General features: G+C 49.5%; 2 protein-coding genes across 2 annotated transcripts in view; one reads left to right on the top strand and one right to left on the bottom strand.

The window, feature by feature from the left end:
• The window catches only part of WDR90 (WD repeat domain 90), a 36551-nt gene extending 22761 nt beyond the window's left edge, over window positions 1–13790 (bottom strand). The window contains 20 exon segments of the mRNA XM_056866484.1: window positions 40–179; window positions 1317–1552; window positions 1996–2112; window positions 2461–2591; window positions 3661–3822; window positions 4013–4131; window positions 4558–4615; window positions 4752–4897; window positions 5324–5434; window positions 6486–6554; window positions 6997–7059; window positions 7340–7561; window positions 8261–8370; window positions 8480–8547; window positions 9071–9194; window positions 9820–9990; window positions 10150–10288; window positions 10587–10763; window positions 11679–11770; window positions 13781–13790. Of these exon segments, the coding sequence (XP_056722462.1) occupies window positions 40–179; window positions 1317–1552; window positions 1996–2112; window positions 2461–2591; window positions 3661–3822; window positions 4013–4131; window positions 4558–4615; window positions 4752–4897; window positions 5324–5434; window positions 6486–6554; window positions 6997–7059; window positions 7340–7561; window positions 8261–8370; window positions 8480–8547; window positions 9071–9194; window positions 9820–9990; window positions 10150–10288; window positions 10587–10763; window positions 11679–11770; window positions 13781–13790 (2465 nt within the window).
• Window positions 13791–16099: 2309 nt separating this feature from the next.
• On the top strand, window positions 16100–27318 carry LOC130492806 (adenine nucleotide translocase lysine N-methyltransferase-like). Its single transcript, XM_056866592.1, has 8 exons — window positions 16100–16261; window positions 16976–17080; window positions 18113–18253; window positions 19423–19473; window positions 21967–22163; window positions 23924–24119; window positions 26329–26421; window positions 27298–27318. Exons 1-8 carry the CDS (start codon window positions 16100–16102, stop codon window positions 27316–27318), a joined length of 966 nt encoding a protein of 321 aa, XP_056722570.1.
• Window positions 27319–27656: the final 338 nt, after the last annotated feature.

Below are 27656 nucleotides of genomic sequence, written 5' to 3'. Positions count from 1 at the left end.
TGTGGCTGAGCCACAAAAACCACCAAGAGGCTGACGTACTTGTGTTCCTCAAGCAGCTTCGAGGCAGCCAGGCTGATGGTGCGTACCACGCCCGTGTCGAAACCGCAAGCGAAGATCGGCTGCGAGGGATGGAAAGCCACGGCGCACGGCGTCTCATCTGAGGCAGTGAATTCAAACAGCTGCAGGGGACAGACGTGCAACCCGATCAAACGCGAAAGCATACATCAGAACATAAGAAATAATATCCTGGGACAGGGAGTTCCACAATTTAACTATGCCATAGATTGGCCAAAGCAAGTGGTAAGGAAGTCACTCGGACGGACTTCAAACAGGTTGAATTCAAACAGCTGCGGGGGACAGACGTGCATCCCGATCAAATGAGAAAGCATACATCAGAACATAAGAAAAGCCCTGCTGGATCAGACTGAGCCCCATCAAGACCAGCAGTCTGTTTGCACAGTGGCCAACCAGGTGCCTCTAGGAAGCACACAAAAAAAGCCGGCTGCACAGCACCATCCTGCCTGTGTTCCCCAGCACCTAAGATAACAGGCCTGCTCCTCTGATCCTGGAGAGAATAGGCCTGCATCATGACTAGTATCCCTTTTGACTAGTAGCCATGAACAGCCCTCTCCTCCATTAACATGTCCGCTCCCCTCTTAAAGCCTTCCAAGTCAGCAGCCATCACCACATCCTGGGGCAGGGAGTTCCACCATTTAACTATGCCATAGATTGGCCAAAGCAAGTGGCAAGGAAGTCACTCGGAAAGGCCTAATGTTAGCTTGGTACATCAGCACGCTTGGGAGGGCTTAAACCACATTTCATAGCGCTCTGTGGAAATTGATTTCAGGGAATTAAAATGTCAGCTGGGAAGAAAAGCCTGAGCCAGCAGCAAGATGTCGATATTAATGCTTCCAACCAATTCAATATTTTTAGCGGATCATTGCTTCTAAGCAGTGAATCAATTATCTCATCAGTTAAACTGAGATTGGCACACTAGCCAACGTCTCAATACGGGTATCTTCCTGTTATTTTAAGAGTGAGCTCACTCACAACTGCATTAAGCAAAGGCCGCTCCTCGCTGTTAGGGGGGAAAGGCCCTCTTTAATAGTTGCTGAAGCCCAGGGAATCTGGCTGCAACAGGAACAAGCCAGGAGTCTTGTGGCACCTCGAAGACCAACTAATTTTCATTAGGCAGAGCCTTACCACCACCCTTCACAGACTGGCTATTCTGTGGACTTCAGAAGAACACCAATCCTTTCCAAAAGCTTCATTCCAACCCTCAGGGGGGATCCTCTGGACGTTAAGAACAACGTCACCTGCTGCATAGACTCCAGGTTCCAAATGCGGATGGTGTTATCCCGAGACACGGTCACCAGCTCCTGCTGCAGCCACTCCACCGAACATGCCAAAATTGAGTCCGTGTGGGAGCGCATGATGGTGCTGTAGTCCCGAGACTGGACATCCAGGCAGCCCACCGTCCCGGAGGCCGTCGTGCACAAAACCTTCAGGCTATCCGGACTGATGCTGACGGAAGTCACCGGGTTGTCGTGCTCTGAGGACAAAGACACAAGCGGCTGTGATCGCGTTTGATGTGACGTTTTGAGATCGAAGTAGTCATCTCCTGGCACATGGCAGGTTATTTTTCAGACTTCGGTCAGATAATATACGGTCTCAAATGAACCAGAAAAATATGGTTGTACTTCATGGTAACTGTTGTTCATCTAGTGTTCTTCTGTGCAGTCCCACATGGGAACGCGGTGTGAGCAGGCCGGCTGGTCTGTGCATGCGCCGTTCCCATGTGGAACTGCACAGAAGACATGATGATGAATATATACTGTCAGCCTGCTCAGTTGAAATGCAGCAAATAAATAATGATCGGGGGGATACAAAAGATTAGAAAACAAGTCACCTTTTATTATACAGGCCTTGACCCGGGAGGTATGACTTAAACACACACGCATAGCCCTAACAGACTGAAACTTAAGATCGGCACACCTGCTTCCAAGAAGACCTCGGAGAAGTCCAGCGGCCACAAGCGCAGGTAGCCGTCGTCAGAGGCCGTGGCACAGAAACTCGACGAGAGACAGATACTGTTTAGCGCTATCCCAGCACCTGAAAGAACAAGGACCCCCAGATGCACTGCAGAGGAAGAACTGGCACCAAAGATCGCGCTCAGCCAGGCGGGGCCTTTTTGGGAGTGGCACCTCGCCTGCAGAACGGCCTCCCCCAGGAAACCCGTCTCACTGTTCTGCTGGATCAGACCAGGGTTCCACTGAGCCAACCAGCTGCCCTGGAGGGCCAGATAAACAGGGCCCAGGGGCCGAGGCCTTCCCCGATGCTGCCTCCTGGCACTGGTATTCAGAAGTTTGCTGACTTCACTGTTAGAATTCAGGTGCCGAAGTGGTTTAGTTCAAGACAATAATCCTGCCTTGGCCTCCGCCGCCCCCCCACCATCCGCACCTGAGTTAAAGGTCTGCTTCTCCCGTCGGTGGGAGTGCTGCGCTTCGGAAGGCAGCAGGCGCCGGGCGTTCCTGACGGCAACGTTCTTGTAATCGATTTCCAAGACGTGGCCACTCCTGCTGCAGACGAACCTGAGAAGGGGGACAGGGCCGCCCATCAGCAAGGAAGACTGCAAAACAAAACTGTCAGGTTTGCAAACGTTTCACCCCTCTCTGGCTTCAGAACTGATTTGTACCCGGTCAGCAATTGCCGCAAGTCATTATGGGATTCCCAGGGCCGCAATTGAAGCCGAAGACGTCGGCGGTTAATTGATGGGCCAATGAGCTAAGGGGAGCATTTGTTTTGGAGACTTTTCATCTCCAGATCTCAGCCTGGTTGATACACCTTCTGACAACAAAGTTCTCTAAAGAGGTGCATGGTTACTTTTTAACCTGGTAACCAAGAAGGTAACGGAATTAATACTAATGAGTTACATAATGTTAACAAAGCTTTAGTGCATAGCAAACAGTAAAAAATAATAGTCCTTTAAAACCAAGCACGTTTCGGCCACAAGGCCTTCCTCAGTGGTACAAATCGTTAAAATGAACACCATCAAGTCAAACTATTCAAAATAGAAAATCTCTGACTTGAGCTTTAAAACACTCATAAGAAGTAGGGGCCAATTCATGAAGTAGGTAAGTCCCACTTCATTACACGAATGGATTGGGACCATAAAAAAATCATTTTTCAGATTGTGGCTGTTCATGGTACAAATCTCTCTGTAAGCAAGGTCAGAGTGAATTGTGGCTCAGTGGTGTGTATATCCACATTCGGGAAGCAAAATACGTACTTTATTTTATTTTTGAACTTAAAACCCACTCTATCCCAGCCAAAGCTGGGCTACTGGTTATGCGTTAAAGCTTTGTTAATTTAACATACGTAGCCCATTAGTTTTTATTCCTTTATTAGGCCTTTTGTCAACCTTCTTGGTTACCTGGTTTTTTTGGGTTGAAGTTTTTTGTTCTTCCCCTTTCAGTTTTGGTTTTACATTTTTTTTCCTGCTCTTCCTCCCCAGAGGCCCTGGGCGGCCGACACAGATCTGCGTAGCTCCACAAACCAAGTAACTTCAGAAGAGTTTACAGAATCACCACCAACGTTTCTCTAAGCAACGAATCAATGACTCAGGCCCAGGGGGGTGGGGAAGGAAAGCCAGTTCCTTACAATGTCCGATCCTCCGGCTCGCGGTCGGTGGAATGGCCCGCCTCAAAGTCCAGGTCGGTGAACTCCAGAGAACGGTATTCACCTAAGTTGACCGGGCAGGAGCGCAGGGCCCTGCTCCGCACCCGCCAAAGCCTCACGTTGTCTCTGCCGCAAGACACCATTCTGAAAGGAGAGAAGGGTAGAGGAACAGGGAAGTGAGGCCTGAAAGGAGCCACGGCCCCTCCCCACGACCCACTCATTCAAGCCTGGGATGATTACAAACATGACCCACGTTTCCTGGAGGAAGTTGTGCCCTTGGGCACTTTATTTTCTCGTCGTTGGAAGAGAGCTGCTCAGCCCATGCGTGCTTTACCTGGTATCATCAAAGAAGGCGATCTTCAAGGTCTGGATGTCCACATCCGTGTGCGCCTTGGCCAGAATCTCCACCTCCCCACCGCGGCTCACCTGGGCTGTGTTCCACACGACCACCACCTGCAGGATTTCCAGGGTATAAGCTTTCTTGGGCATAACAAGATTTCCAGGGGGGGTAAGCTTTTGAGAGCCAACGCTCCCTTTGTCAGATACAACTTGTATCAGAACAATGACATCTTTAACTTCATAGAATCATAGGGTTGGAAGGGACCACCAGGATAATCTAGTCCAACCCTCTGCACGATGCGGGAAATTCCCAACTACCTCCCCCCCATACCCCCAGTGACCCCTACTCCATGTCCAGAAAATGGCCAAGATGCCCTCCCCTTCATGATATGCCTAAGGTCATAGAATCAGCATTGCTGACAGATGGCCACCTATAGCCTCTGCTTAAAAACCTCCAGGGAAGGAGAGCTCACCACCTCCCGAGGAAGCCTGCTCCACTGAGGACTCAGATGGCAAAGTAAGAAATGTTGAAGTACTCACCGTTTTCCCATGCCCGTCTTTCCCGGTGCCGCACAGGATATTCCCGTTGTAGGAAAAGCTGCAGGAGGACAAACACCCGGGCGGGTAAAGGAAGCGCTTTTATCGCCAGCCCGACCCAGCAGTCCTCCCTTTAACGTTTCCACGCACCTCTGCGCCCCCCACCCCCACCTCTGGGACGGTGCTCTTGTACGCACCTGAGGCAAGAGACCGAATGCATGCCCGTTTTAAACATGGAGAGACACTTGGTGCTTGCAAAGTCCCAGAGGCGCATCATGCTCAGGTGCCCGATCTGGGTGGAGGCCAGCAGAGTGCAGTTGCCATTAAAGGCCAGCGCTGCCACCTACGGGGGGGGGGGGGAATCAATCACACCCTTGTGGAAACATTTTTCCATTTCTTACGTGGAGATGCCCACATCATATGAAGGAAGCAATCATTCTCCTTTATTGATGTGTGTGTGTGTGTGTGTTTTATCCTCACCACTACCCTGTGAGGTAGGCTGAGACAGTGTGACTGGTCCCAGGTCACCCAGAGAGCTTTCAAGGCGCAGTGGGGATTCAAACCTGGGTTTCCCCGATCCCGACACTCTAACCGCTACACCACGCCAGCTCTTTTGCTAAACCACTGCCTTGAACCTTCTCCAAACCATACCTAAAACCCTTTAAGCAAGTTTAATCTTTAACAACTTTAAGCAAGTTTAAGGGTCCTCATAACAGTTGGCTTTATTCAACCAATAAGAGAAATGTATCAACAAGGGGCCCAACGTTACCTTATCTGTATGGCCAGCAAAGAACCACTGTCTGCCAGAGTCCAGAGCGACGGCCACGATCAGCGCGTGGCAGGGGTAAACCACTACTCTGCCGTGGGCAGCCCACAGTGCCTGGGGTGACAAAGATTTTCATTTAGGACATTTTTATGCCGCCTCTCCGGGAACCTGCGTGGGGAGTCTAACTGGTCTCAAATAAGTCAATTTAGAAAATTTTGGTAGCTGCATTGAGCACGACATTAACTGCAAAGGAAAAAAAAAACCAAACCAATTCTTGATCCTGTATTCCCTTTTGGCAGGGCGGGGACAGAAAAGCAGCCAATGCAGGAGGGAGAGACAGAGAATTCTGTCCCTCTCACCCTTCACACTCATTCTACCACCAAAGCCATTAGGGTTAAAAATGACACACAGTCAGAATACATGCTACATTGCAATTTTACAAGAACAACAAAATATCATGGGGGGTGTTTGTGAAATCCCAGGGAGCAATTTTGGCCTCGTTAAAGCTGAGAGTACACAAGGTTGAAAACTCAAGTCTTAGCCATTTCTCCCCACTTCTCTAGGTCAGCTTGACCCCCAGTTTTTGGCCAAGGGTTACCCCTACAACCTTTGATGCATTTGGCCAGCTTATCTCCAATCCCAGGAGAGGCAGCACTAAAGAAGGAAGGAAGGAAGGAAGGAAGGAAGGAAAGAAGGAAAGAAGGAAAGAAGGAAAGAAGGAAAGAAGGAAAGAAGGAAAGAAGGAAAGAAGGAAAGAAGGAAGGAAGGAAGGAAGGAAGGAAGGAAGGAAGGAAGGAAGGGGAGGAGGAGTTGGTTTTCATAGGCCTTTTTCTACCACTTAAGGAAGAATCAAACCTTCCCTTCCTCTCCCCACAGCAGACAACTTGTGAGGTAGGTGAGGCTGAGAGAGTTCAGAGAGAACTGGGACTAGCCCAAGGACACCCAGCTGGCTTCATATGTGTTGGGAGTGGGGACACCAACCCAGTTCACCAGATTAGAGTCCGCTACTCATAGGGAGGAGTGGGGAATCATACAATTAGATTTCTCCAGATTAGAGTCTGCCGCTCCTAACCACTACACCTCGCGCACCTAGACACACCGCTGCATTTTCCTCTGGCACCGCTAAAGGTCTTAGCGTGTGTATTTGTTTTTTGCGTATACTGACCCATCGGGTGCTGCAGCCTCCAAACCCAATAATCCTCTTCAGCTTCAGGATCGGGTCTGGCAAGAGCCTCTGAAAGCCAAATATCAGACTCAAATCAGCATGCATCAAGAGGAGGCTTCCTTGACCAAGTGTCACTTCACGCTGCAACGGGTCATTCTTCAAAGTCTCCGAAGAGCCGGTGGCTTTGAGTCACGCGACCCGCCCAGGTCCTGGCACAGGCCAAGCCCGCCCTTAACCCGACGGCCGCGGGAGCCGTCGCCTGCCCCACACACCCACTGCTTGTGGCCGCGATGGTGGCACCGGCGGCCGTTGCAAGATGAGAAAGGAACAGGAGGCAGCTGTAACCGCAGGAGGGGGGAGAGGCAGGGATTCAGAGAACAGAGGGATCCGTGGGCCAGATCTGCATGAGCAAATCAGCTCTTCCAGGAAGCCAGGAGCGATGGAGAGGCAGCGGGCATCCAAGCTATGTATGATTTCTTTTAAAGTGGAAGAGCAAGGTCTGTTTTCTCACCGTGCAGTGAGCAGAATTCCTGGTGGAGATCACTTTTGGTCCAGGCCCTTTTGCAGAGGAGTCCTAGAGAGATGGATATTTGACGCTCAAATTCTGGCCGAAAGGCCCAAACCCTCTACATGGGATCCTGGAGAGCTGCTGCCAGCCAGAGCAGGCAAGACAGGCCATGACCGAGCGACGGCCTGACTCAGCAGAAGGGCAACCTCACATGCCCCTTCCCCTTTTCCAAGGAAAAGACTAACATCACCTCCACCCACAACATTCCTGAGTACTAGCAGGCTTCCCCCCCTCCCTCCACCCTCAACAAAGGAATGTCACCACAGCCAACGGCGCTCTGACCCACCTCGTCCGAATCGACCCTGACCGCGTGGATGGTGACATCCCCGTTTTTGTGGGCGTACACGTGGATGCCGCCGTCATCCGCCAGAGACAACAGGAAGCCGGAATCGCCTCCATCTTGCGGCCCTTCTCTCCAGCCGGTTTGGTCCCGCTCCTGCGGAGTTTTGGAGGCAGCCAGCTTGACTCTGGGGATGTTCTTGGCTAGCAGAGGGGACTGACGAGGCATCTGCAAGAGAAGTAATCATTAGGATCAGGGACCTGAGCAAGGGACCCTGTTCCTACTCGTGAGGGGCTGGTTCCAGCAACTGTCAGAGGCCAACTTCCAAAATCATAGAATCATAGAGCTGGAAGGGACCACCGGGGTCATCTAGTCCAACCCCCTGCACAATGCAGGAAACCCACATCCACCTCCCCCCCACACCCCCAGTGACCCCCACTCCATGCCCAGAAGATGGCCAAGATGCCCTCCCTCTCATGATCTGCCTAAGGTCACAGAATCAGCATTGCTGACAGATGGCCATCTAGCCTCTGCTTAGAAACCTCCAGGGAAGGAGAGCTCACCACCTCCCGAGGAAGCCTGTTCCACCGAGGAACCGCTCTGTTAGGAAATTCTTCCTAATGTCTAGATGGAAACTCTTTTGATTTAATTTCAACTCGTTGGTTCTGGTCCAACCTTCTTCCCCTCTTCTTTCTTCCTCTAGGGCATTATACCCAGTTGAGGTCTCTCCCCTCCCCAAACCCTGCCCTCCCCAGGCTCCAGCCCCACATCACCAGTATTTTCCCAACCAGGAGTTGGCAAGCCTAGGCAACTGCCATAGACCTCTGCTTCCTAGTGACGGGACAGCCACGTTCTCATCTGGGTGGTGAATCTGTGGAATTGCATCAGCCCCGGGGGAAAGAAATTGCCACCAAAGCAAATTTTCACCTCCTTGGGAATGGTGATTTGCTGGATGAGAGATACTCTGTCCCGAACAGGTTTGCTCAGCGTTACTTGCTTGGGAAGGCAGCTACCTGGGCCATCTTGAACATGAGCATCTGAAGAAGCCCGAGAGAGAAAGAGACTTCAAGTCCTCAAGATTTCGGCCGCCAGCAAGAAGCCATCCACTTCGGTGACCCCCCCGTTCCTGCGATTCGTTCACCTTACCTGAAGCTGCCGTCAAAGTGCCTTTCTGAATAGAGTCGAACGGCATCTTGGCTCCATCTGAAGGAAACCTGAGGAAGACGGCCAGAGAGAGGCTGATCGGTGACAAGGCAGGACGGACTGTGGAAGGCTTTGTTTTGCAGCGCTGCCCAAGACGCAAGAGTTATACCCTCACGGCTGAATTAATACCATCGCTAGAGGGGGAAGGTCATGCAAGCTGCAATTTATGGACGAGTGCAGAGAACCACAAAAGCAACGGAAAGGTGTACCGATGGGGTACCCAGAGCTCAAGAGGGTGATTTGTAAGGGTCCTTCCCAGCTGCAGTATCACAGTTCTTAATCTTAATTCAAAACAGTCATAGACCAGCACGGCTCTTCACAATTGACCACTAAAACCCTCCTGACCTGTATGGGGTATTACAATTCTCCAATGCCCAAACACAACACACGCAACCCGTGGCGGTTCTACATTACTATGCGCACCCCCCACATCAGTTCTTTCACCTCTACACAAGAGATACGTCAACATTTTTTTTTTTTTAAGAAACACAGGAGGAAATCTCTGGCAAAAAAACAGAACCTAGCAAGCCACACCTAATGTGATCGTAGAGGTCGTGCCAATTTTCGCCCTTCGGCACGGGGAACGCCATTTCTCGTGGGATGGGGGAGGTGCCGCTCAAGACCAGCTTGGATTGATGAGCTTCAGACAAGGAGACGCCTTGGGGAAAAAATTAGCAGAGAGACCCAGGAAGGAGAAGTCAGAAGCACTCCTGCGATCAGAACCGAGGAGAACTGCAGCCATTTGCATGCGCTTCTGTACCTCTGCTTCCTCACCCGCTCCTGTATTTTACAGGAGATCAAGTCCATTTTTTAAAAATGCATTATCTAGTCATACATGAGAGGAAAAGACAGGGAGGGACTTCAGAGTTAAGGATGATGGGGGGCCGGTAAAGGTCCCCTGTGCAAGCACCGGGTCATTCCTGACCCATGGGGTGACATCACATCCTGACGTTTACTAGGCAGACCTTGTTTACAGGGTGGTTTGCCAGTGCCTTCCCCAGTCGTCTTTCCTTTACCCCCAGCAAGCTGGGTGCTTGTTTTACCGACCTCGGAAGGATGGAAGGCTGAGTCGACCTTGAGCCGGATACCTGAAACCGACTCCCGTCGGGATCAAACTCAGGTAGTGAGCAGAGCTTGGACTGTAGTACTGCAGCTTACTACTCTGCGCCACGGGGCCCAACTTTCTTGCAAAGGACCCTGATTATAAGCTCTGGGCCGCCTGGTTTTTAAACACGATGGATGACGACATGGAGCCATCGGCTTACGCTTCCCCGATCTCTCACCTGGGTCGAAGAGCAAGTTGCTGGTGAACAGGTTTTTCACCAGCAGGTTGGAGCAGAGCTTGATGCTCTTCAGATGGCTGTAGCTCCTGTTCAGGTACAGGGAGAGGATGTGGCGGAGGTCGAGGGCCAGGAAAGTCCAGCGCACGTTGGAGGGAGCCAGGCCCACCAGATCTGAGGGTCAGAAACCCGGCAAGCACAAAGTTGACCAGGGAGACACTGAACGCACAACGCCCAAGCCCTGCATTCATTCCCCGGCCTTTAAGTTCTCAAATAGCGTGAGCCAGGAAGCCCCTAATTTGGATCTCATCTCGGCAACCAATTTCTTCTTACCTCGCTTGGCCGCCTTGGCCGTGTTATCGTAGACGGATCCCTTGGCCGCCCCGCAGATGAAGGGGAACTGCAGCCACGTGGCCGTCGACTTGAACTCCTTGAAGAGGTTGGAAAAGGAGATACGGACCACTTGGCTGTCCTGCATGAAAAAAAGGAACACCACCGACTCAACAGGGACAGGTCTCTTGTTTGTGAGGCCCCAGATACACTGTGCTGAAGACCCCTGAACAGCTGGACAAAAATTAAGCCTGTGGTCTGCAGAAACTAAGCCTGCGATCCTTGCTCTGTGTAATCCATCTTGAGCTCGAGAAGGCCCACCTGACGGTCGAGAAAGCAGGCACGGCTAGAGACCACCCCTGCCCCGTGGACCCCACCTCAACCTGTGGCTCACGTGACGACACCTGCTGTTGAGGGCAAGGAAGGACACCTTCACCCACCTCTGTGGCGACGTCCAGATGCACCACAAAATATTTGGTCGGCATGGGCTTGAAAAGGATGTAGAGGTAGCAGCCGGTCAGGCTCAGTGATTGTGTACTGGTCTTGGGAAGCTGGAGGTAGTTGCCGGCGGGGACCGAACCGCTGATGCGATACACCGTGCCTTTCAGAGTCTTGTCCTGGACAGGGAACAGAGGGAGATGCGAAGGCATGCATAGGAAAGACAACAGACGGAAAGGAGGAAACTGAGCCTGGCGACATATGGGGAGCAAAAAGAACCAGGAGTCTTGTGGAATCTTGAAGACTAACAAAGTTCTTATTTTACCATCATTGTGTTGGAGGCCAGAGCTTGCTTTCTCAACTGTAGCACAAAAGCAGTTGTGTTACATATTATTTTACCTTCACAACAGCCCTGCGAGGTAAGCTCAGGGGCCCAATTTAGTATTCAGCCAAGCTTTGAAACAGAGTCTCGTTCCTGTCGCTCATTCCCTCTCCCCACCACCACACGATGATCAATTGCTACAAGAGAAAGGCGGCAGACCAAGACCCCAGACTTTTTTCCCAGCCCAGGACATGCTGAAAAAGGCCGCCTGGGCCTGGCTTCTTTTTCTTCGAGGCAACAGAGAAACAAAAAAGAGAAAAAGAAGCAGAAGAGTTGGTTTTTATATGCCGACTTTCTCTACCACCTAAGGAAGAATTAACCAGGCTTACAATCACCTTCTCTTTCCCTCCCCACAACAGACACCCTGTGAGGTAGGTGAGGCTGAGAGCGCTCTAAGAGAGCTGTGACTAGCCCAAGGTCACCCAGCTGGCTTCGTGGGTAGGAGAGGGGAAACAAACCCAGTTCACCAGATCAGCCTCCACCGCTCATGAGGAGGAGTGGGGAATCAAACCCAGTTCCCCAGAGTCCACCGCTCCAAACCATCGCTCTTAACCACTACACCACGCTGGCTCCCTACAACAATAATATAACGAGCAATGTCTTATTCTGTTGATTGTGCTGGCTTAACGCTGTATAATCTGCCTTGAGTCTCAACGACAAAGGCGGACTATAAATAACGTAAATAGATCGACAGAGGCAGCCATGGCTGTACCATCACGGTTGTCACGTCGCCTTCTTTGGTTGACCTTTTCCATTCCTCGACTTTAAAGTGCTTGAAGACATTCAGGAACGGGTGCTGCCACACTGCAGGTGGGGAGCAGAGCAGTTAAACACCGACAGTCGCAACACAATTCCTGAAAATGAAACGGCTTCTGCTTCCCATGACAGGGATTTCTGCACACATTCCCTAAGTTGGCTTCTGGGAAGCAAGAAGGGAGATCCGAACTTGGCCTCTGCAAAACGGGATGGCCAAGCATTGGTGGATAGGTAAAAGCTGTGACCAGCCATAGGCTTCTTTGCAAAATCCACAGCAACATATGTGTGTGTGTAACGTGCCCTCAAGTCGCAGCCGACTTATGGCGACCCCTTTTGGGGGGTTTAATGACAAGAGACTAACAGAGGTGGTTTGCCAGTGCCTTCCTCTGCGTAGTGACCCTGGACTTCCTTGGTGGTCTCCCATCCAAATACTAACCAGGGCTGACCCTTAGCTTGAGATCTGACGAGATCAGGCTAGCCTGGGGCATCCAGGTCAGGGCAGCAACACATATAAAGGCCATAAAATCCATGCATTATCTTTTATTGGGATCAACAAACACAACACTAAACGTTGTGCAAGCTTTTGAGCTCATCGGAAGTCTTCATCTGGCCAGATGTTATAAGAATAAAAAAAATGGAAGGGGCGGGAGCAGATTTTCCAGGGCCTGATCTTAAGACCTTGTCATGCCTGTCTTCTGGACCTGGGAAATCTTTTATCCTCCTTCATTTTTAATTTTTTTTAAATAACACCTGGACTGATAAAGAGTTCTGATAAGCTCAAAAGTTTGCACAGTGTTTTGTGCCATTTGGGTTGGCCTCAATAGAAAGCACTACATGAATTTTTGTCCCTTTCCTGGACAAATAAGCAGAGACTTTCTAAACCGTTTTTTACAAAGTGTTCTTTTCTTCCGACTTGCCGACAAAATTAAACCGGCCACCTGCCCGTAGATTTAAAAACACAGGAGCGCTTATGGGATGGCAGTATCCCCCCCACCCCTTACCTTACCCAAACTGGAATTTTTGCACGTGCGACAGGCAGAAATCCACAAGTTGACACTTTCCTCTCATCCCTGTTGGGATTACTCTCGTTCCCCGTTGCAAATCAACCTCTGTGCAACTGATAGGACTCTTAACAGAGTTTACCCCCACCACCACCACCACCACCCCACTGAACAAAATGCCCCCCCTTGATTATTGTTGGCACACAGCTGTTCTGTGCAGAGGAAACCCTATTCATACTATATACACACACACACACACACATATATATACACACACATATATACACACACACACATATACACACACACACATATATATATATACATATATACACACACATATACATATACACACACACATATATACACACACATATACACACATATACACACACATATATATATACACACACACATATATACACAGACATATATACATATATACATACACATACACACACACACATATATACACACACATATACACACACATATATATATACACACACACATATATACACACAGACATATATACATATATACATACACATACACACACACACATATACACACACACACACACATATATATACACACACACATATATATACATATATTAACACACATATATACATACACAGAGACATATACACACACACATATACACACATACACACACACACATATATACACACAGACATATATACATATATACATACACATACATACACATACACACACACACACATATATATACATATATACACACACATATATACATACACAGAGACATATATACACACACATATACATACACACACATATATACACACAGACATATATACATATACACACACACACACACACTCATATATATATAAATTTAAGTACTCCCTGGCATCGCTCCCGCACGCTCAGCAGAAGTGCAACAGGCAGAGATGCCACAGGTGCCGTTTGCGGGGGGTCAGAAACTCCACCCTGTGGGACGTCCGCCTGCTGCACAGCTGCTGACCGGGGTGGGGGGAGAGGGGGATGATGTCTCCCTTTGGCCGGCTACCTTTGGCCATGGCGACAGCCGCAGCTCCCCTCTCCCTCTCTCTCCCTCGCTCTCTCCTTCCCGCCGCTTCCCTCGAAAGAGCCCGCCAACCATAGACAGCCGAGGCAAGAGCCGCAGCTCCGGCAGGGGAAGAGCGGCCGCCGCCGCCGCCCCCCTTTTTCCGTTGGGAGGGTTCGAGGGGCCGCTCTGCCCCCTCTGCTCTCTATGGCACCAGCTGTTGCCCTGTGCCCAGGTTCCCGTGCGCGTTTTGGGCTCGGGGGGTAAACGCTGTTCCTTGGGAAGGCTTTTTGCAACCGTGCCCTGTGCGTTGTTGCAGGAAACGACTACCGAGATTTGGGGGGCAGGGGGGCGGGGTTAAGGTAGCTGTTTTTCGCATAGGTAAGGTAGCCGTTTTTAACAAAAAGCTGCTTGTTTTTTTTTTTGCAAAAGCTATGTTAAAAACTGGGGGTTTTTTTGTTTTTATTATTGGTTATAAATCATGATTATTAATGGGTGCCACAAGAAGGGAACTGGGGGGAACCCGGGGTGGGGAGACACAGACAACTGGGAAATCTGCCAAGCGCCAAGATTGCTGAGCTCTGATGGGAAATATTAAGGGTTATGAATTAATCTAATTCAAAATGCTAGGAGTAACTAAATTACCAAAGTTTAAAAATGTAACGGAAGATTGACAGTTTTGGTTTTTTATAATGAATTAGAATTGAATACAAAGAGAGAATTATGGATATTAAATGGACTGAGGAGGGGAGAGGGGAAGTTAAATATATATATTTGCCTAGAGATAAGATAGAAATCTTTTATATTATGTACTTTATGAATTGAAAATAACTAAGATTGTAAATCAACTTGAAAATTAAAAAAATTTATTAAACAATATTGCTGAGCTCTGGCTTACAGGCGCTGCTAGGGTTGCCAACCTCCAGGTACAACCTGCTATTACAAGTGATCTCCAGCTGATAGAGCTGTTCCCCTGGAGAAAGTGGCCGCTTTGGCAATTGGACTCTATGGCACTGAAGTCCCCTCCCCAAAACCCACCCTCCTTAGATTCCGCCCCAAAAACCTCCCGCCGGTGGCAAAGAGGGATCTGGCAACCCTAGGCGCTGCTTTCTTAGAAACATAGAGCTGGAAGGGACCTCAGGGGTCATCTAGTCCAACCCCCTGCACAATGCATGAAGCCTTTCCCCACCCCCATGGTCTAAGCTGCTTTGAGTCCCAACTGGGGAGAAATAAATGCATGCAACCGTGGTGTGATGCAGTCAGAGTGTTGGACTACAATCTGGGAGAACACCGTTTGAATCCCCACTCTGCCACGAAGGAAGCTTGCCAGGTGACCTCGGGACAGTCGCACACTCAGCCTAAACCTTCCTCACAGGGGTGTTGTGAGGATGAAATGGAGGAGTGGAGAATGATATAAACCGCTTTGGGTCCCCACTGAGGAGAAAGGTGGGGTATAAATGAAATAAGCAAGTACATTAGACTCCACCATTTCACCATCTCATTTCTTTATGTCTGTTTTGGGGCCATGCTTGAGGGGTGGGTTGGCCAGACTCACACAACACACCCATATTGGTATCTGTTTTATACCGCTTATAGCATAGCTTGTCTCAAAGAATCCTGGAAACTGAAGTTTGCTGAGGAGTTGAAAATTCTCTGCTATAGATGCCCGTTCTTTCTCCCTCAAGTGAAAGCCCCTTTGAACAAATTCCTGTGGTGATTATTCCACCCGCACACCGAGACACATATACGCATACTGCCAATGTTTTTGTAAGTTGCCAATGTATACAGTGGCTGTGGCGGTCTCTGGTTGCATTGAAAGGGAAAGCCAAGTGAGCACCGAGGGTGAAAACGGAGCAAAGATTTTTTTCTCTCTCTCTGACGTCATTGCTAATGCACTATTTCTGGAGGAGCGGCTGTGACTCAGCAGTACCACAGAGCATCTGCTTGGCGTGCAGGTCCCGGGTTCAATCCTCAGCATCTCCAATTAGGAGGAATCGGTAGGAGGCAATGTGAAAGACCTCCACCAGAGACCCTGGAGAGCTGGTGCCAGTCTGAGTAGACAAGACTGACCTTGGCAGACCAATAGTCTAATTCAGGATAAGGCAGCTTCATGTGTTCTTCACTGCCCATGGGAAATATGTAATAAAATGATGGGGGAGCAGTTCTTGGCAGCTGGTATCACAATCAGTGCAACTGCCAAGGTGTTTTATTTCTGTGACAGGCTTCGGGATCTGTTCGGCCCTCGCGGCTTATTAGTAAAGTGCGCTTTTTGTTCAAGCAAAGGTGACAAATTGATTCAAAGCTCTCTTTTCCTTTTCAGGCATGGATCCTGATGACTTGGATCCCAGAGAGCTGGCAACCTCCGCATTGCACGGAAGAAGGAGAAGCTGGGACCTCTGGCAGATGGTAGTGGGGGCCGGCTTAGCTGCCTCCATTGTGTGGACAAGACTGTCTGGCCTCCGCAGATTGCCTTTCAGGTTACAGGTAGCCCGGTTGACAGCCGCTTTCAAAACGTTTCAGCAGGGCAAGGAGAAAACAGGGGTCTGAACCCTGCAAACTCCCTTCCACTAGTCACAGTACTCCCCTAGAGGCAGCTTTTCCCTGGTGAAGGCTGATCTTCCAGATCCTCAGCATGCAAGCCCCGTTTTTAAGGACATTTGGTGGTGGGAAATGCTGTCAAAGTCACAGCCAACTCATGGTGACCCCATAGGGTTTTCGAAGCAAGAGACTGTGTGGAGGTCGTTTGCCGTTGCCTGGCTCTGCACTGCGAACCTGGACTTCCTTGGTGGTCCTCTCATCCAAGGGCTGACCAGAGCCGACCCTGCTTAGCTTCAAAGATCTGATGAGCCTGGGCCATCCAAGTCAGGGTCAAAATGTCATTTAGCCCATCACAAATAAAGACGCCGCTCTGTCGTTCTAAGGTCTGTCCTGGATTCTCAGCTGCTGGCACGTCTTGTGGAATCAATCTCACAGGGCCCCTGGTCCCTTTGGGTATTAGTGTCTGGATTTTCCACTGCCTTTGCACTTTGTCCTAATTAGCAAGATGTGACTATGCAGCACAGTCATGTCCCACTGATGAGTCAGCAGCGTAGCTTTGCATGTCCCAATTCTGCACGTGTCTGAAAGCTAGCGAGGTTTGAAGGGCAGAAGGAAAACCCATCCTTTGTGTCGCTCAGTGCTCTCTTTCCTTCAACCCAGGTGCCGTTCGTACCGTCAAGTACCAAGCAGGTGGAGAATATGATGTCGCTGCTGGAGGGGCGCTCGGGGAAGCTGGTGGACTTAGGGTCGGGTGATGGCAGAATCGTAAGAGCGATGACGTGCTCAAAGGAGCCTGCACGCTGCAGGGGCAGAAACTCACGCCTGGCTCGCCACGCTCCTCTGAGGTTGAATCTGGTGAACCCCAAGCGGAGCAGAGCTTGCAGAACGGGGCTTTCCCGCCCCCACCCCTTTCTCGTGGGGCTGCAGTGGGAAGTGGTCGGGGTGCTCAGCTAAGATCCCAATCCCCACTTTGCCATGAAGCTTTTTGGGGGTCCTGGAGCTGAGAGGATAAATAGGGGAAGGAGAGCCATATACACCAGGGCAATTTTGCACTACACTGGGGCTCATTTAGATACACACACACACACACACACCCCGCTATGGGTAATTTCCTGAAGTCCTGGAAGATGCTGTCTTTTATTGTTCCTGAACCATTACGGCTGGAAGTTGTCCGATCTCCCAAGTCCTGCCACCTAAGTACTATCGAGCCACAGACATAAGAACATAAGAAAAGCCCTGCTGGATCAGACCAAGGCCCATCAAGTCCAGCAGTCTGTTCACACAGTGGCCAACCAGGGGCCTCTAGGAAGCCCCCAAACAAGATGACTGCAGCAGCACCATCCTGCCTGTGTTCCACAGCACCTAAGATAATAGGCATGCTCCTCTGATCCCGGAGAGAACAGGCATGCATCATAACTAGTATCCATTTTAAGTAGTAGCCATGAATACCCCTTTCCTCCATGAATATGTCCACTCCCTCATAAAGCCTTCCAAGCTGGCAGCCATCACCACATTTGGGGGCAGGGAGTTCCACAATTTAACTATGCATCGTGTGAAAAAATACTTCCTTTTATCTGTTTTGAATCTTTCGCCCTCCAGCTTCAGCAGAGGACCCCGCGTTCTGGTATTACGGGAGAGGGAGAAAAACATCTCCCTGTCCACTCTCTCCAAACCATGCATAATTTTATAGACCTCTATCATGTCTCCCCTCAGCCACCTTCTTTCCAAGCTAAACAGCCCTAAGCGTTTTAACCGCTCCTCATAGACAATGCAATTGATTCTGGCTGTGCTTTCTAGGTAGTGGAAGCCTACAGACAAGGCTTTAGACCTGTCCTTGGCTACGAGCTCAATCCGTGGCTGGTGTGCCTATCAGACATTCGTGCCTGGCGGGCAGGGTGTTACAGAAAGGTTCGCTTCTGCCAAGAAGATTTTTGGAAGGTAAATTTTGACTTGCCAACTGAGAGTCAAACCCCCAAAGATGCTGCTGGCAAGGACCGTTTGGATCCAGGGCCATGGTACTGGGGGGAAATCTTCCTCCCACGTTGTCACTAGCCACAATAGAGGGAGAAAGACAGCTAAGCCTTGCGGGATCTGTATTTTTTCCCCCATCCCAAGACTAACAAGAAGCGTCAGGGGCAGCGTGTCTGATTTTCAGAGCTTTTAGAGCAAAATCCGTCCTGTGGCACCTTAAAGACTAATGAGATTTCCAGGGTATATGTTTTCAAGAGTCAAAGCTGCCTTCCTCAGATACCAATCTTCTAAAATGTTAACTGTACAGCAGAATCCCGTTCTTGGCCAACAAGGCTTGTTTTGTTAAAGATGGAAGGTGAAACTCTCCACTGTGATCATATCATCCTCGGTATCTGTTGTTTCCGGACCTGGATGGCCCAGGCTAGCCTTATCTCGTCAGATCTCAGAAGCTAAGAGAAGCTTCTGGCCTAAGAGAAGCTAAGCAGGGTCAGCCCTGGTTAGTATTTGGATGGGAGACCACCAAGGAATACCAGGGTTGCTGTGCAGAGGAAGGCACTGGCAAACCACCTCCGTTCGTCTCTTGCCATGAAAACCTCAAAAGGGGTCGCCATAAGTCGGCTGCGACTTGACGGCACTTTACACACACACACACATCTGTTGTTTAGCATTACAGTAGAAACCCATATCTAGTAGCGCCTTTTGTTAAATCTTAGGAATTTTGTGCTTAGGCTGCTTTTCTCCCCCAGGAATTGCAAAACGGAAGCAATTTGAGCCTGCCTGGGTTACTCTCAACAGACCCCAAAACAGCCCACAAAAATCTCTAGGGTTGTGAAGGAAGTAAATGGGGAATTTGGCCCGTGCTGGAGGGTCAGAGAGAGGTCTCCTCCAATAAAAGTGACGAGGAAGACGGGTAAAAAAAACCCCACAGCCCGAGTATGCCATCTGCCAGCATATTAATTGCTACCGGTTATGAATTTATTTTATCCATTTAAAATATTTCTGCACCTCCTTTCTGCCCAATTCAGGGTTCCCAAGGCAGTGAACCTTAACACCTTTCAAACATCAAAAAACATTTAAAATGCTTCCCCTCCCCATGAGATGGTCACTGAGCTATCCTTCTTTGTTTCCCTTTGAAGGCCGATCTCTCTGACTGCAGCAATGTGACCGTGTTCCTGGCCCCTGGCCTGGTAAGAACTGTTCTGAGCGGGCTGTTCTATGCAAAAGAGAGGAGGGGGGATATTTAGAAGTGGGATGCAGCCTTAGGGGCCAACAACCTTCTCAACCATTGCGTTTGGCAACCTTATCGCAGTCAGCGGCAAACAGAAATCTTCTCTCCAGCTCTTGCAATCAGCTCTTATCACTAGAGAAGGCAACACACGCTCTCTTCTTTGCTGTTTTTGGAAGTGGGCGGCCTTTGTATTGAAATCAGTCTCCCTTGCAAGTCTCGCAAGGACATTTTAATCCTGGATGGTGTACAGGTTTCTGTCCCCCTATTCTATCAGCAGAACCAACACCGATGCCACCCCCTGCGAGGTAGGCTACACAGAGAAAGACTTATGGTCCTTGACCTTCCATGGCCAAATGGGGTTCTGAATGAGGGTCTTTCAGATCCTAATATGACAGTGGCTATGCCCTCCTGGCCATCGAGGCCTTCAGAGATAGCTCTAAGAATTTGTGCTCCGAATAGTATGAGGCCCTGTGGCTTTTTGCATACAGATCAGTTCCTGACTTCACCAGTTAAAAGGGATTTTGGTGGCAGGATAAGGTCAGTCCAGAGCTAGAGGCCTTGGGAAAGTGCCCCTTGGTGGGATAGAACAACACTTGGACCAGCAGGCCTCTTCATTCTTTCCCTTGTCTCTCTGCAAGGAGGGCGAGGGAAGCCCCTGGCAAAATTTCACGAATGCTACCCACTCCCACCCCAGTTAGAAGCCTTGGTGCTCAGCGCTGATCAGCACCTTTGCCCCATAAGCACCCAGGTTGTTAGCGAAGGACACCGGTCTTCTGTTTGGAGCTCAAGATTAATTCCCTACGTGCAAACGCAAAGCGTTGTTTGACAACCGTTAACGGAAGCCTGACCCATCAGCGCCAAAGACACCTTTCTTCATTCACCTTTCCTGACAGCCAAAGGGGTTGTTGTTGTTTTTAAAAAGCAACAGTTAAATGCTCTCTGTTTTTAATTCATTTCAATGCCGGCTGGCTTCTCCTTTGTGGGGCGGGTGGAAAAAGCAGAGTCTACCCATTAGGAAAGAACAGCGATGGTGCTAGAAGTGCCCAACACCGCCGTGCTGAGACATCACATCTGCACGTTCCGTTTGCTGCGTTGCCGCTGCAGACTTGCTCCGACCAGCTGCCGAGCTGCCGGCTTTCCCCCAGACTGCAGAGTCAGCCAAAAGCAAGGAGCGCCTCGTTTTTGCAGAGGCTGCAGTCTGAATGCCACAGTTCCCGCGCCGCCGTGCCGCGATGCTAACGGGAAGCCTGGGAGCGGATGCTGGGCCGTGGCAAGGGAAACCGGGTCCGAGTCCCGGCTTTGCAGTTATACAGACACGGCTGGTCGGGCTTCAGGTGACTTCTGACAGGCCACTCCAAGTGAATTTTGAGGCAGCTGTTGGCTAGAGGGAGCCCACTAACCGAGACTTTTCCAGCATCACAGCAGCCTCATCCCTTAGGTACCCAGTGTCTTCCCTGCTTACTCCGTTTATGTCCCAAGTACCCTGTGCTGGCCTCACACGCAAATTTGAGTTTGGTGTTACAAGTCACGCAGATGCATTCTCAAAAGGGAAATGCTCTAGAATGCGCAGTAGGGGTACTGAAAGGCGTTTTGCTCAGGGAGGCAATGGAGCGGAGCGTGCAGCGTGCAGTGGTGACGCACGCAGTTAAGTCATTCTCAGCAACCAGACAACTCTGATCGCACTCGGTCTTTTCAGAATACGGACAGGCAGCTAAGCTGCTGACTTCCTTCACAAATCTCATCACAGCATCTGGTAAAAGTGTCTCAAAGCAGCCTTCTATGAATTGTGTCTCTTGTAAGCACTGGCTTCCTTAGCCTGGGTGAATAAACCCCATCTAGGTTGATTAAACTGCACAAGAATCCCTCCACCCAATCGCAGAGCCCTTAAGAGTCAATCCTAAATGCTTCCTGAGTTGACCATGGGCACTTTCACACATACTGAATAATGCATCCATTTTCAATGCACTTTGCAGAGTGATTTTACTGTGTGAAACAGCAAAATCCACTTGCAAACAATAATTAAAGTGAATTGAAAGTGGACTGCAAGTGCATTATTCAGCATGTGTGAAAGCGCCCCCTTGTTTTACCTGTCCCACAAGTCTGAGAATCCGTTCAAGTTAGCAACAATCAGAGGAATGGAGCAGACACCTTGGGTAGAGATTTCACCTTTGTTAATTTGGACGCTTGCTGGGGGACCTTGGGGCCATTCGCCCTCTCAGCCTAAGCTACCTCACAGGGTAGTTGAGAAGGTGAAACGGAAGGGGAGGATGCTGATGGATGTTTTGGGTCCCCACTGGGCAAAAAAGAATCTAAACCAACAAAACAGTTCTGATGTTTGAGGCTGAAGTTTGCTCTCTCAGAGCAGTGTTTGTTCTCTATCATATTGCTGGGATTCATTTTCATCCACCCTTGTTTCGGCTGCTGCTGTAACAGCCCCTTTCCTCCATGGCAGGCCCCTCTCCTTGAGAGGAAGCTGCTTGCAGAACTGCCAGAAGACGCCTGCGTAGTGGTCGCTCGCTTCCCTTTCCTCAAATGGACACCAAGCAGCATTACCGGCGATGGTTTGGAAAGAGTTTGGGCCTACGACATCGGAGCTGTACGGCAAGCCCAGCGGGGCAAAACAGGAGGGAGCCCAGCACAAGAGGCAAAGTGTGCCGCACGCTGAGAAAGAAAGGATGTGCAAAACAAGGTTGTCTGCCTCTCTAGACTGGCCATAGGACGGATGGGCCTTAGGATGCTGCTCGGGCTGGCAGGGCCAGCGAGGCGAACTGTTCAGCACTGCCAAACCTTGCTTAAATTCAATTCATACCTTGAATAATTTTATTTGGGCAATTGTCAGTCGCTTTGAGGCGGCATTGGGTGCTTACATGTAACAGGCACGGTAACCACCTTGGGAAGAAGATAGGCCACAAAAGGAGGCTCCTAAGGGCCACCTCACTTATAGCAAGGAGCCCAGGTTCAAGTCCTACCTCCCTCATGGGCTCAGCAGCGGCCTGGGCTTATCTTGAACTTTCAGCGTCGTTCCTCCTTCTGCAAACATGAATGGCGGCCTACCTCACAAGGTGGTGGTTAGGGCAAACGCGAGACAGTGAAGATCTCTGCAAGCGAAAAGAACTATTCTAAAAGCAGAATTCTGCACTCGTGCTGTGAAACGAGACTGAGGATTGCCAGAAGCATACAGAAAATAAAATATAACTTCCCTGGTAAATAATAAAATGCACCTGCTCTACACCTTCAGACTGGTCTCAATTATTCCTTTGTTTTCTGCGTATGCAATTTACGAAGCAACCATAAGGTGTAAAGAGGGGGCTCTGTCAGGTGCTGACCAGATACAGTATTTTACACAAAGAATAATTAACTATGCATGAATATTACCAAGGGGGGGAATGGGTTTAGGACTGCTTGAGGTCTTCTGTTCTAAACTTGGTCATAGCCCCTGTGAAATTCACAATAGCTCCATATCATATCCCTACAGGGGCGGGGGAAGAGGACAGAAGTCAGGGCGATACTTAAAACAGCTGCCACCTGAGAATCCAACAAACTCCTTCTTAAAATCCAAGATCTCACGCATGGTATAATACATTTAAACTTTGAGAACTATAAACGCTGAGATTAGAGAAACCAATTAGTGGCAAGATGCTGTCCAGGTCTTCTGTCCATCTCCCATTCCAGCTTCGATCATGGCTTCATGTCATGCACAAAGGCTGTGAACACTGACTCCGGATACCTTTAGACAGCTGGCAGAATGCAACTTTGAGCCTTGGCTTCAAACCCTGGTTTTAGCTAACCCTGGGTTGTGGGGAAGCGAAAAGGGTTGGATGAGTAGATTTGGTGGTGCAGCATTCCTGATAACTAGGATTGCCAGCTCCGGGTTGGGAAATACCTGGCGATTTTGGGGGCGAAGACCGAGGAGGGCCGGGTTTGGAGAGGGGAGGGACTTCAATGCCATAGAGTCCAACTGCCAAAGCTGCCATTTTCTCCAGGGGAACTGATCTCTATTGGCTGGAGATCAGTTGTAAGAGCAGATCTCCAGCCACCGCCTGGAGGTTGGCAACCTGACTGAGCGTAACCACGATGAAGGGATGAGGCAACGCAGCATTGCCACTGGGCCATCTCAACACGGAAGAACAGTCAGGTTGGACGCTTCACTGCACACACACACCCCGCCGCTTGAAGTGAGAAAACTCTTCCAACCAGCTTAATCGCTTTATTTGTTGTTGTTTTAATGTACAGAAAGTGGAGAACAAAAACATACCAGCAATGTCCAGCAGCCACAGCATCCCATTTGCTGACCACCAGCATGCATACAAGCAGTGATCCTTTTTCTTTTCCTGACGGCAAAAATGAACCACTTTTTAAAAAAGAGAGAGAGAGAGAGTATATTCGCTTTTTACTGTTTGCGTTTTCAGGCCGCCCTTTCCGAGGCGCTCGGGCATTCAGCGCCTCCAACCGCACTTTGTCCTCGCGCTGGACGCCAGCCTCGCCCCGTCAATGCGGACAACCGCCCTCTGGGGACAGTTTGAGCAGCGCTTGGCTGGCCTGCTGGGAGATGGAGGTGCGGCTCCCGCCGCATTTCCAAGAGACATCCTTCCTGCGGCCCTTGCCGTAGGCTGCTCAGAATGGCTCGCTGTCTGCATTTTTAAAAGTTTTGCGTCGGAAAGGTCACAGTATCATGGTTCGAACGGTGCATGCGACAAGGGGGGAAGGAGAAAGAAAACTCTTCTAATGGCATCTAAGACAGAGGCTGCGTCTCGCGCCTGAGTTCAACGTTGTGAACATCTGCACATGGTGCAATCAGCATCCACCAATGGTGGGGCACAAATCAACCCCCGGTCACCCCTACGCGGTACCATCTGGCCCTTTGGGGAAAGACCAGTGTAGGGAGTGGGACCTGTGGCCATGAGACTCCCCCAACCCCAGTCTTTCCTTCACTTGGGGTCTGCTTTGACTCTCAAAAGCTCATACCCTGAAAATCTTGTTGGTCTCTAAAGCACTACTGGACTCGAATCTAACTCTTCTACTCCAGACCAACGCAGCTGACATCTGAGACTATCTACTATCAAGCAACAGGAAAAATAAAGAGGTAGCACAGCCCTTTAAAGACAAAAATGCTACTTAATTATTTGCATTCAGTCCCCGGAGTGAGAAGAAGAAGAGTTGGTTTTTATATGCCGACTTTCTCTACCACTTAAGGGAGACTCAAACCGGCTTACCATCACCTTCCCTTCCCACGACAGACACCCTGTGAGGTAGGTGGGGCTGAGAGAGCTGTGACTAGCCCAAGGTCACCCAGCTGGCTTCGTGTGTAGGAGTGGGGAAACAAATCCAGTTCACCAGATTAGCCTCCACCGCTCATGTGGAGGAGTGGGGAATCAAACCCGGTTCTCCAGAGCAGACTCCACCGCTCCAAACCACCGTTCTTAACCACCACACCAAGCTGGCTCTCAATATTTGCAAAAACAGCTGCCCCGCCACATCTTGGGCCCAGGATTTCCCCAAATGCCAAGCTGCACTAGTGTGAATCCTACATGGGGGGGGGGGGGTGCTGCTTGCTGTGCCCCAGCCTACGAAGTTGCCATTTCTCCCATGGCCAGCTCCAGTCCAGGGAAGGCATCTTCCCCAGTCTTCCTACAAAACCCTCTGAACGCAAATACGATAAGCCATGTCTGCACAGTGCGAGCCCCGCCCCCTTCGCACAAGAGGTGCTGTTCCAGATCAGAGGCCGGGATCAGGCCAGCTCTCCTCCTACGAGGCCATACAGAGGGGCATCGGCCTGCGTCTAGACTCTCTGGCCTCTGCAAAGAAGAAACAAATCACAGAATTAAGCTGGAATGAACAACACCACCTTTCTAAAACTGCTGCCTTCGTTTTATGGCTGGAATGAACAACAACACCTTTCTAAAACTGCTGCCTTCGTTTTATGGCTCAGAACAGGTCTTTCTATCATGGGATTTGCTGTGAAAACACTGGGATTTCATAACTGAAAGGTGACCTACATAGCAAGTGCAGTTCCCTTCAACTGAGGCAATTCACAACCCCAATTCACAGTCTGCATACTTAAAAATCTGAGACCCACTTCGTTCCTATGGGAAGCCTCAGTATTCTTGTGCCCTCTAAGCATCCGACTTCAGCATCGCTGGGAAATGCCGTTGACAGTACAGCCCCAGAAAGCGAACGGCTACATTTGGCTTTAACAAAAACAAAAGCAAAGCACACAACCGGAAGTGTTCTCTTAATTGTGCCACTGTTCATTATTCCACAGATACCTGGAGATTTTCTTCCGTTAAGGGCCCAACTCATAACTAGGCTGCATGCAACGTTTCTCCTCATTTGGAAAAGCAGCAATGTACAGGACAGTGTGTTGTGCTTAGCTCTTTCTCCGCCGGCTGTTTCTACACCCCAAACACCATCCGTAACGGATGCAACGGACTGCAACGGATGAGCACGGCTGTACGGAAAGTGTCCTGACGAGGGAATTGGCATGTTCCAGCCACCTCCTCAAAACAACTGCTAGGAATTCAGCTGTTAAGACAAGCTCGGGACACTAATTCCCCGTGGTCCCTCTGCAGAGAATCATCAAATACTGTGATGCGCTTTGCTGCGGAGGGATTGGTCCTGGTTGGCCTCACCTTCTCTCCCCAGCCGTGCAGTCAGCTTTTGAATCAACACACAAGCAAGCAAGCAAGGGTGTTTGGGAGCCAGCAGTGACTTGACTCCCAGCTTACTGGGGATACCGTCCTAATGAAGGGGAGCAAAAAATAAATCCGGTCAAGGAGAACCCATTTTCCGTGCCTTGCTTCTTTTCCTTCTGTAGATACAGAGCCTTCACGCAATCACCACCTCTGCAAAAATCAAGGCCCTCCAGTTTGTGCAGTCGGCAACGCAGTCATTCTTCGCATCTAAAAAGGTAACAAAAATCAGGGGCCTGGTGTGTCCCGGTCCTGGAAAGCATTTCACATCCAACCTTTAGTACATTCAAGACATTAAATGGAGAGCTGTGCGCTGAATTCTCTGTAATGGCAATCCCGGGCTCTAAGAGAATCCCATAAGGAGTCCGTGCATCAGCGAGAAAGCAAAACAGAAGATGATTTGGAACGCACATGCACACACACGCCCCTTTTCAACCTAAACACCTGAGTGCAAGAAAAAAGGGAAGGTCCATAATAAATAGCTTAGTTAGTTGCACCTATAAAATGATATAAATAAGTTATTAATTTTAAACCTCCATATGGTTTGAATAAATATGCCTTATGAGTTTAACGTTTCATACATACACATCATCCCCTGCACTCAAATTTTAAAGTGCCTGCCCCCCCCCAAAAAAGCACTTCAGTTAGCTTCCGCTATCAAAACAATTTTTTCATCCGCTGTGTAAGAGTTTTGTGCCTATAGAAATAAAATATTGCTTCGCTTAGCCCTTTTGTAATGCAATCCATTTCTTACCCTGAGAAAGGAGCAGGGTGGGGATTTACTCATTTATTGCTCATAGACCTGAGAAAAAAGGGAAAGTTTTTTTTGGGGGGGGGGGAGAATCAGTGCTTACTCCTTGAAGAAAGAAGCCGTTTCAGTGCACTGCAGGAAAAATTTGTGTCTATGTTTTTGGGTCTCCTCAGGGTGCCGAAGTAAGTTAGCTAGCAATATATCCAAGCATCTAAACTCTGAGATATGTTTCCTACTTAAAGTAACCTGGAAATGCATGTCTTTCCCTCCCCCCCCCCCATTTATATACATATTAGCAGAATGCATCTTATCCCTGTTATTGAGACGGCTTTTGTGCCTTTAGAAACCCAAGCGGCACTACTGATGCCCCAAGAAACTACATTAGGGTTTTTTTTGCTACACGTGAAGACAGTTCTACAGGTCCTAATAGGTAAGGCGACATCAGATAGCCCTGCAGTTACAAAGAGTTATGCTGACTGGAAAGAGCCCTTTAACCATAGGAATTATGTACAATTCATGCAAAAAAAAAAAAAGGTGATATGCATTCTAATGCACAGGCGTGTTCACAAGCTGTCCAGGAACGCCAGTCTTCGCTATTTAGAAGCCTGCAAGTCCGTTCCTTGGAAAATAAGGATTTCAAGCAGGTTCCTCCAGAAAACATCTCCACGTCCAAATGGCTGTTCTTTGCCGTCTCCCAAAAGG

The sequence above is a fragment of the Euleptes europaea genome, chromosome 21 (genome assembly GCF_029931775.1).
Source record: "Euleptes europaea isolate rEulEur1 chromosome 21, rEulEur1.hap1, whole genome shotgun sequence".
NCBI classification, from domain to species: Eukaryota; Metazoa; Chordata; class Lepidosauria; order Squamata; family Sphaerodactylidae; genus Euleptes; species Euleptes europaea.
This window is presented reverse-complemented; position numbering and strand designations above follow the sequence as displayed.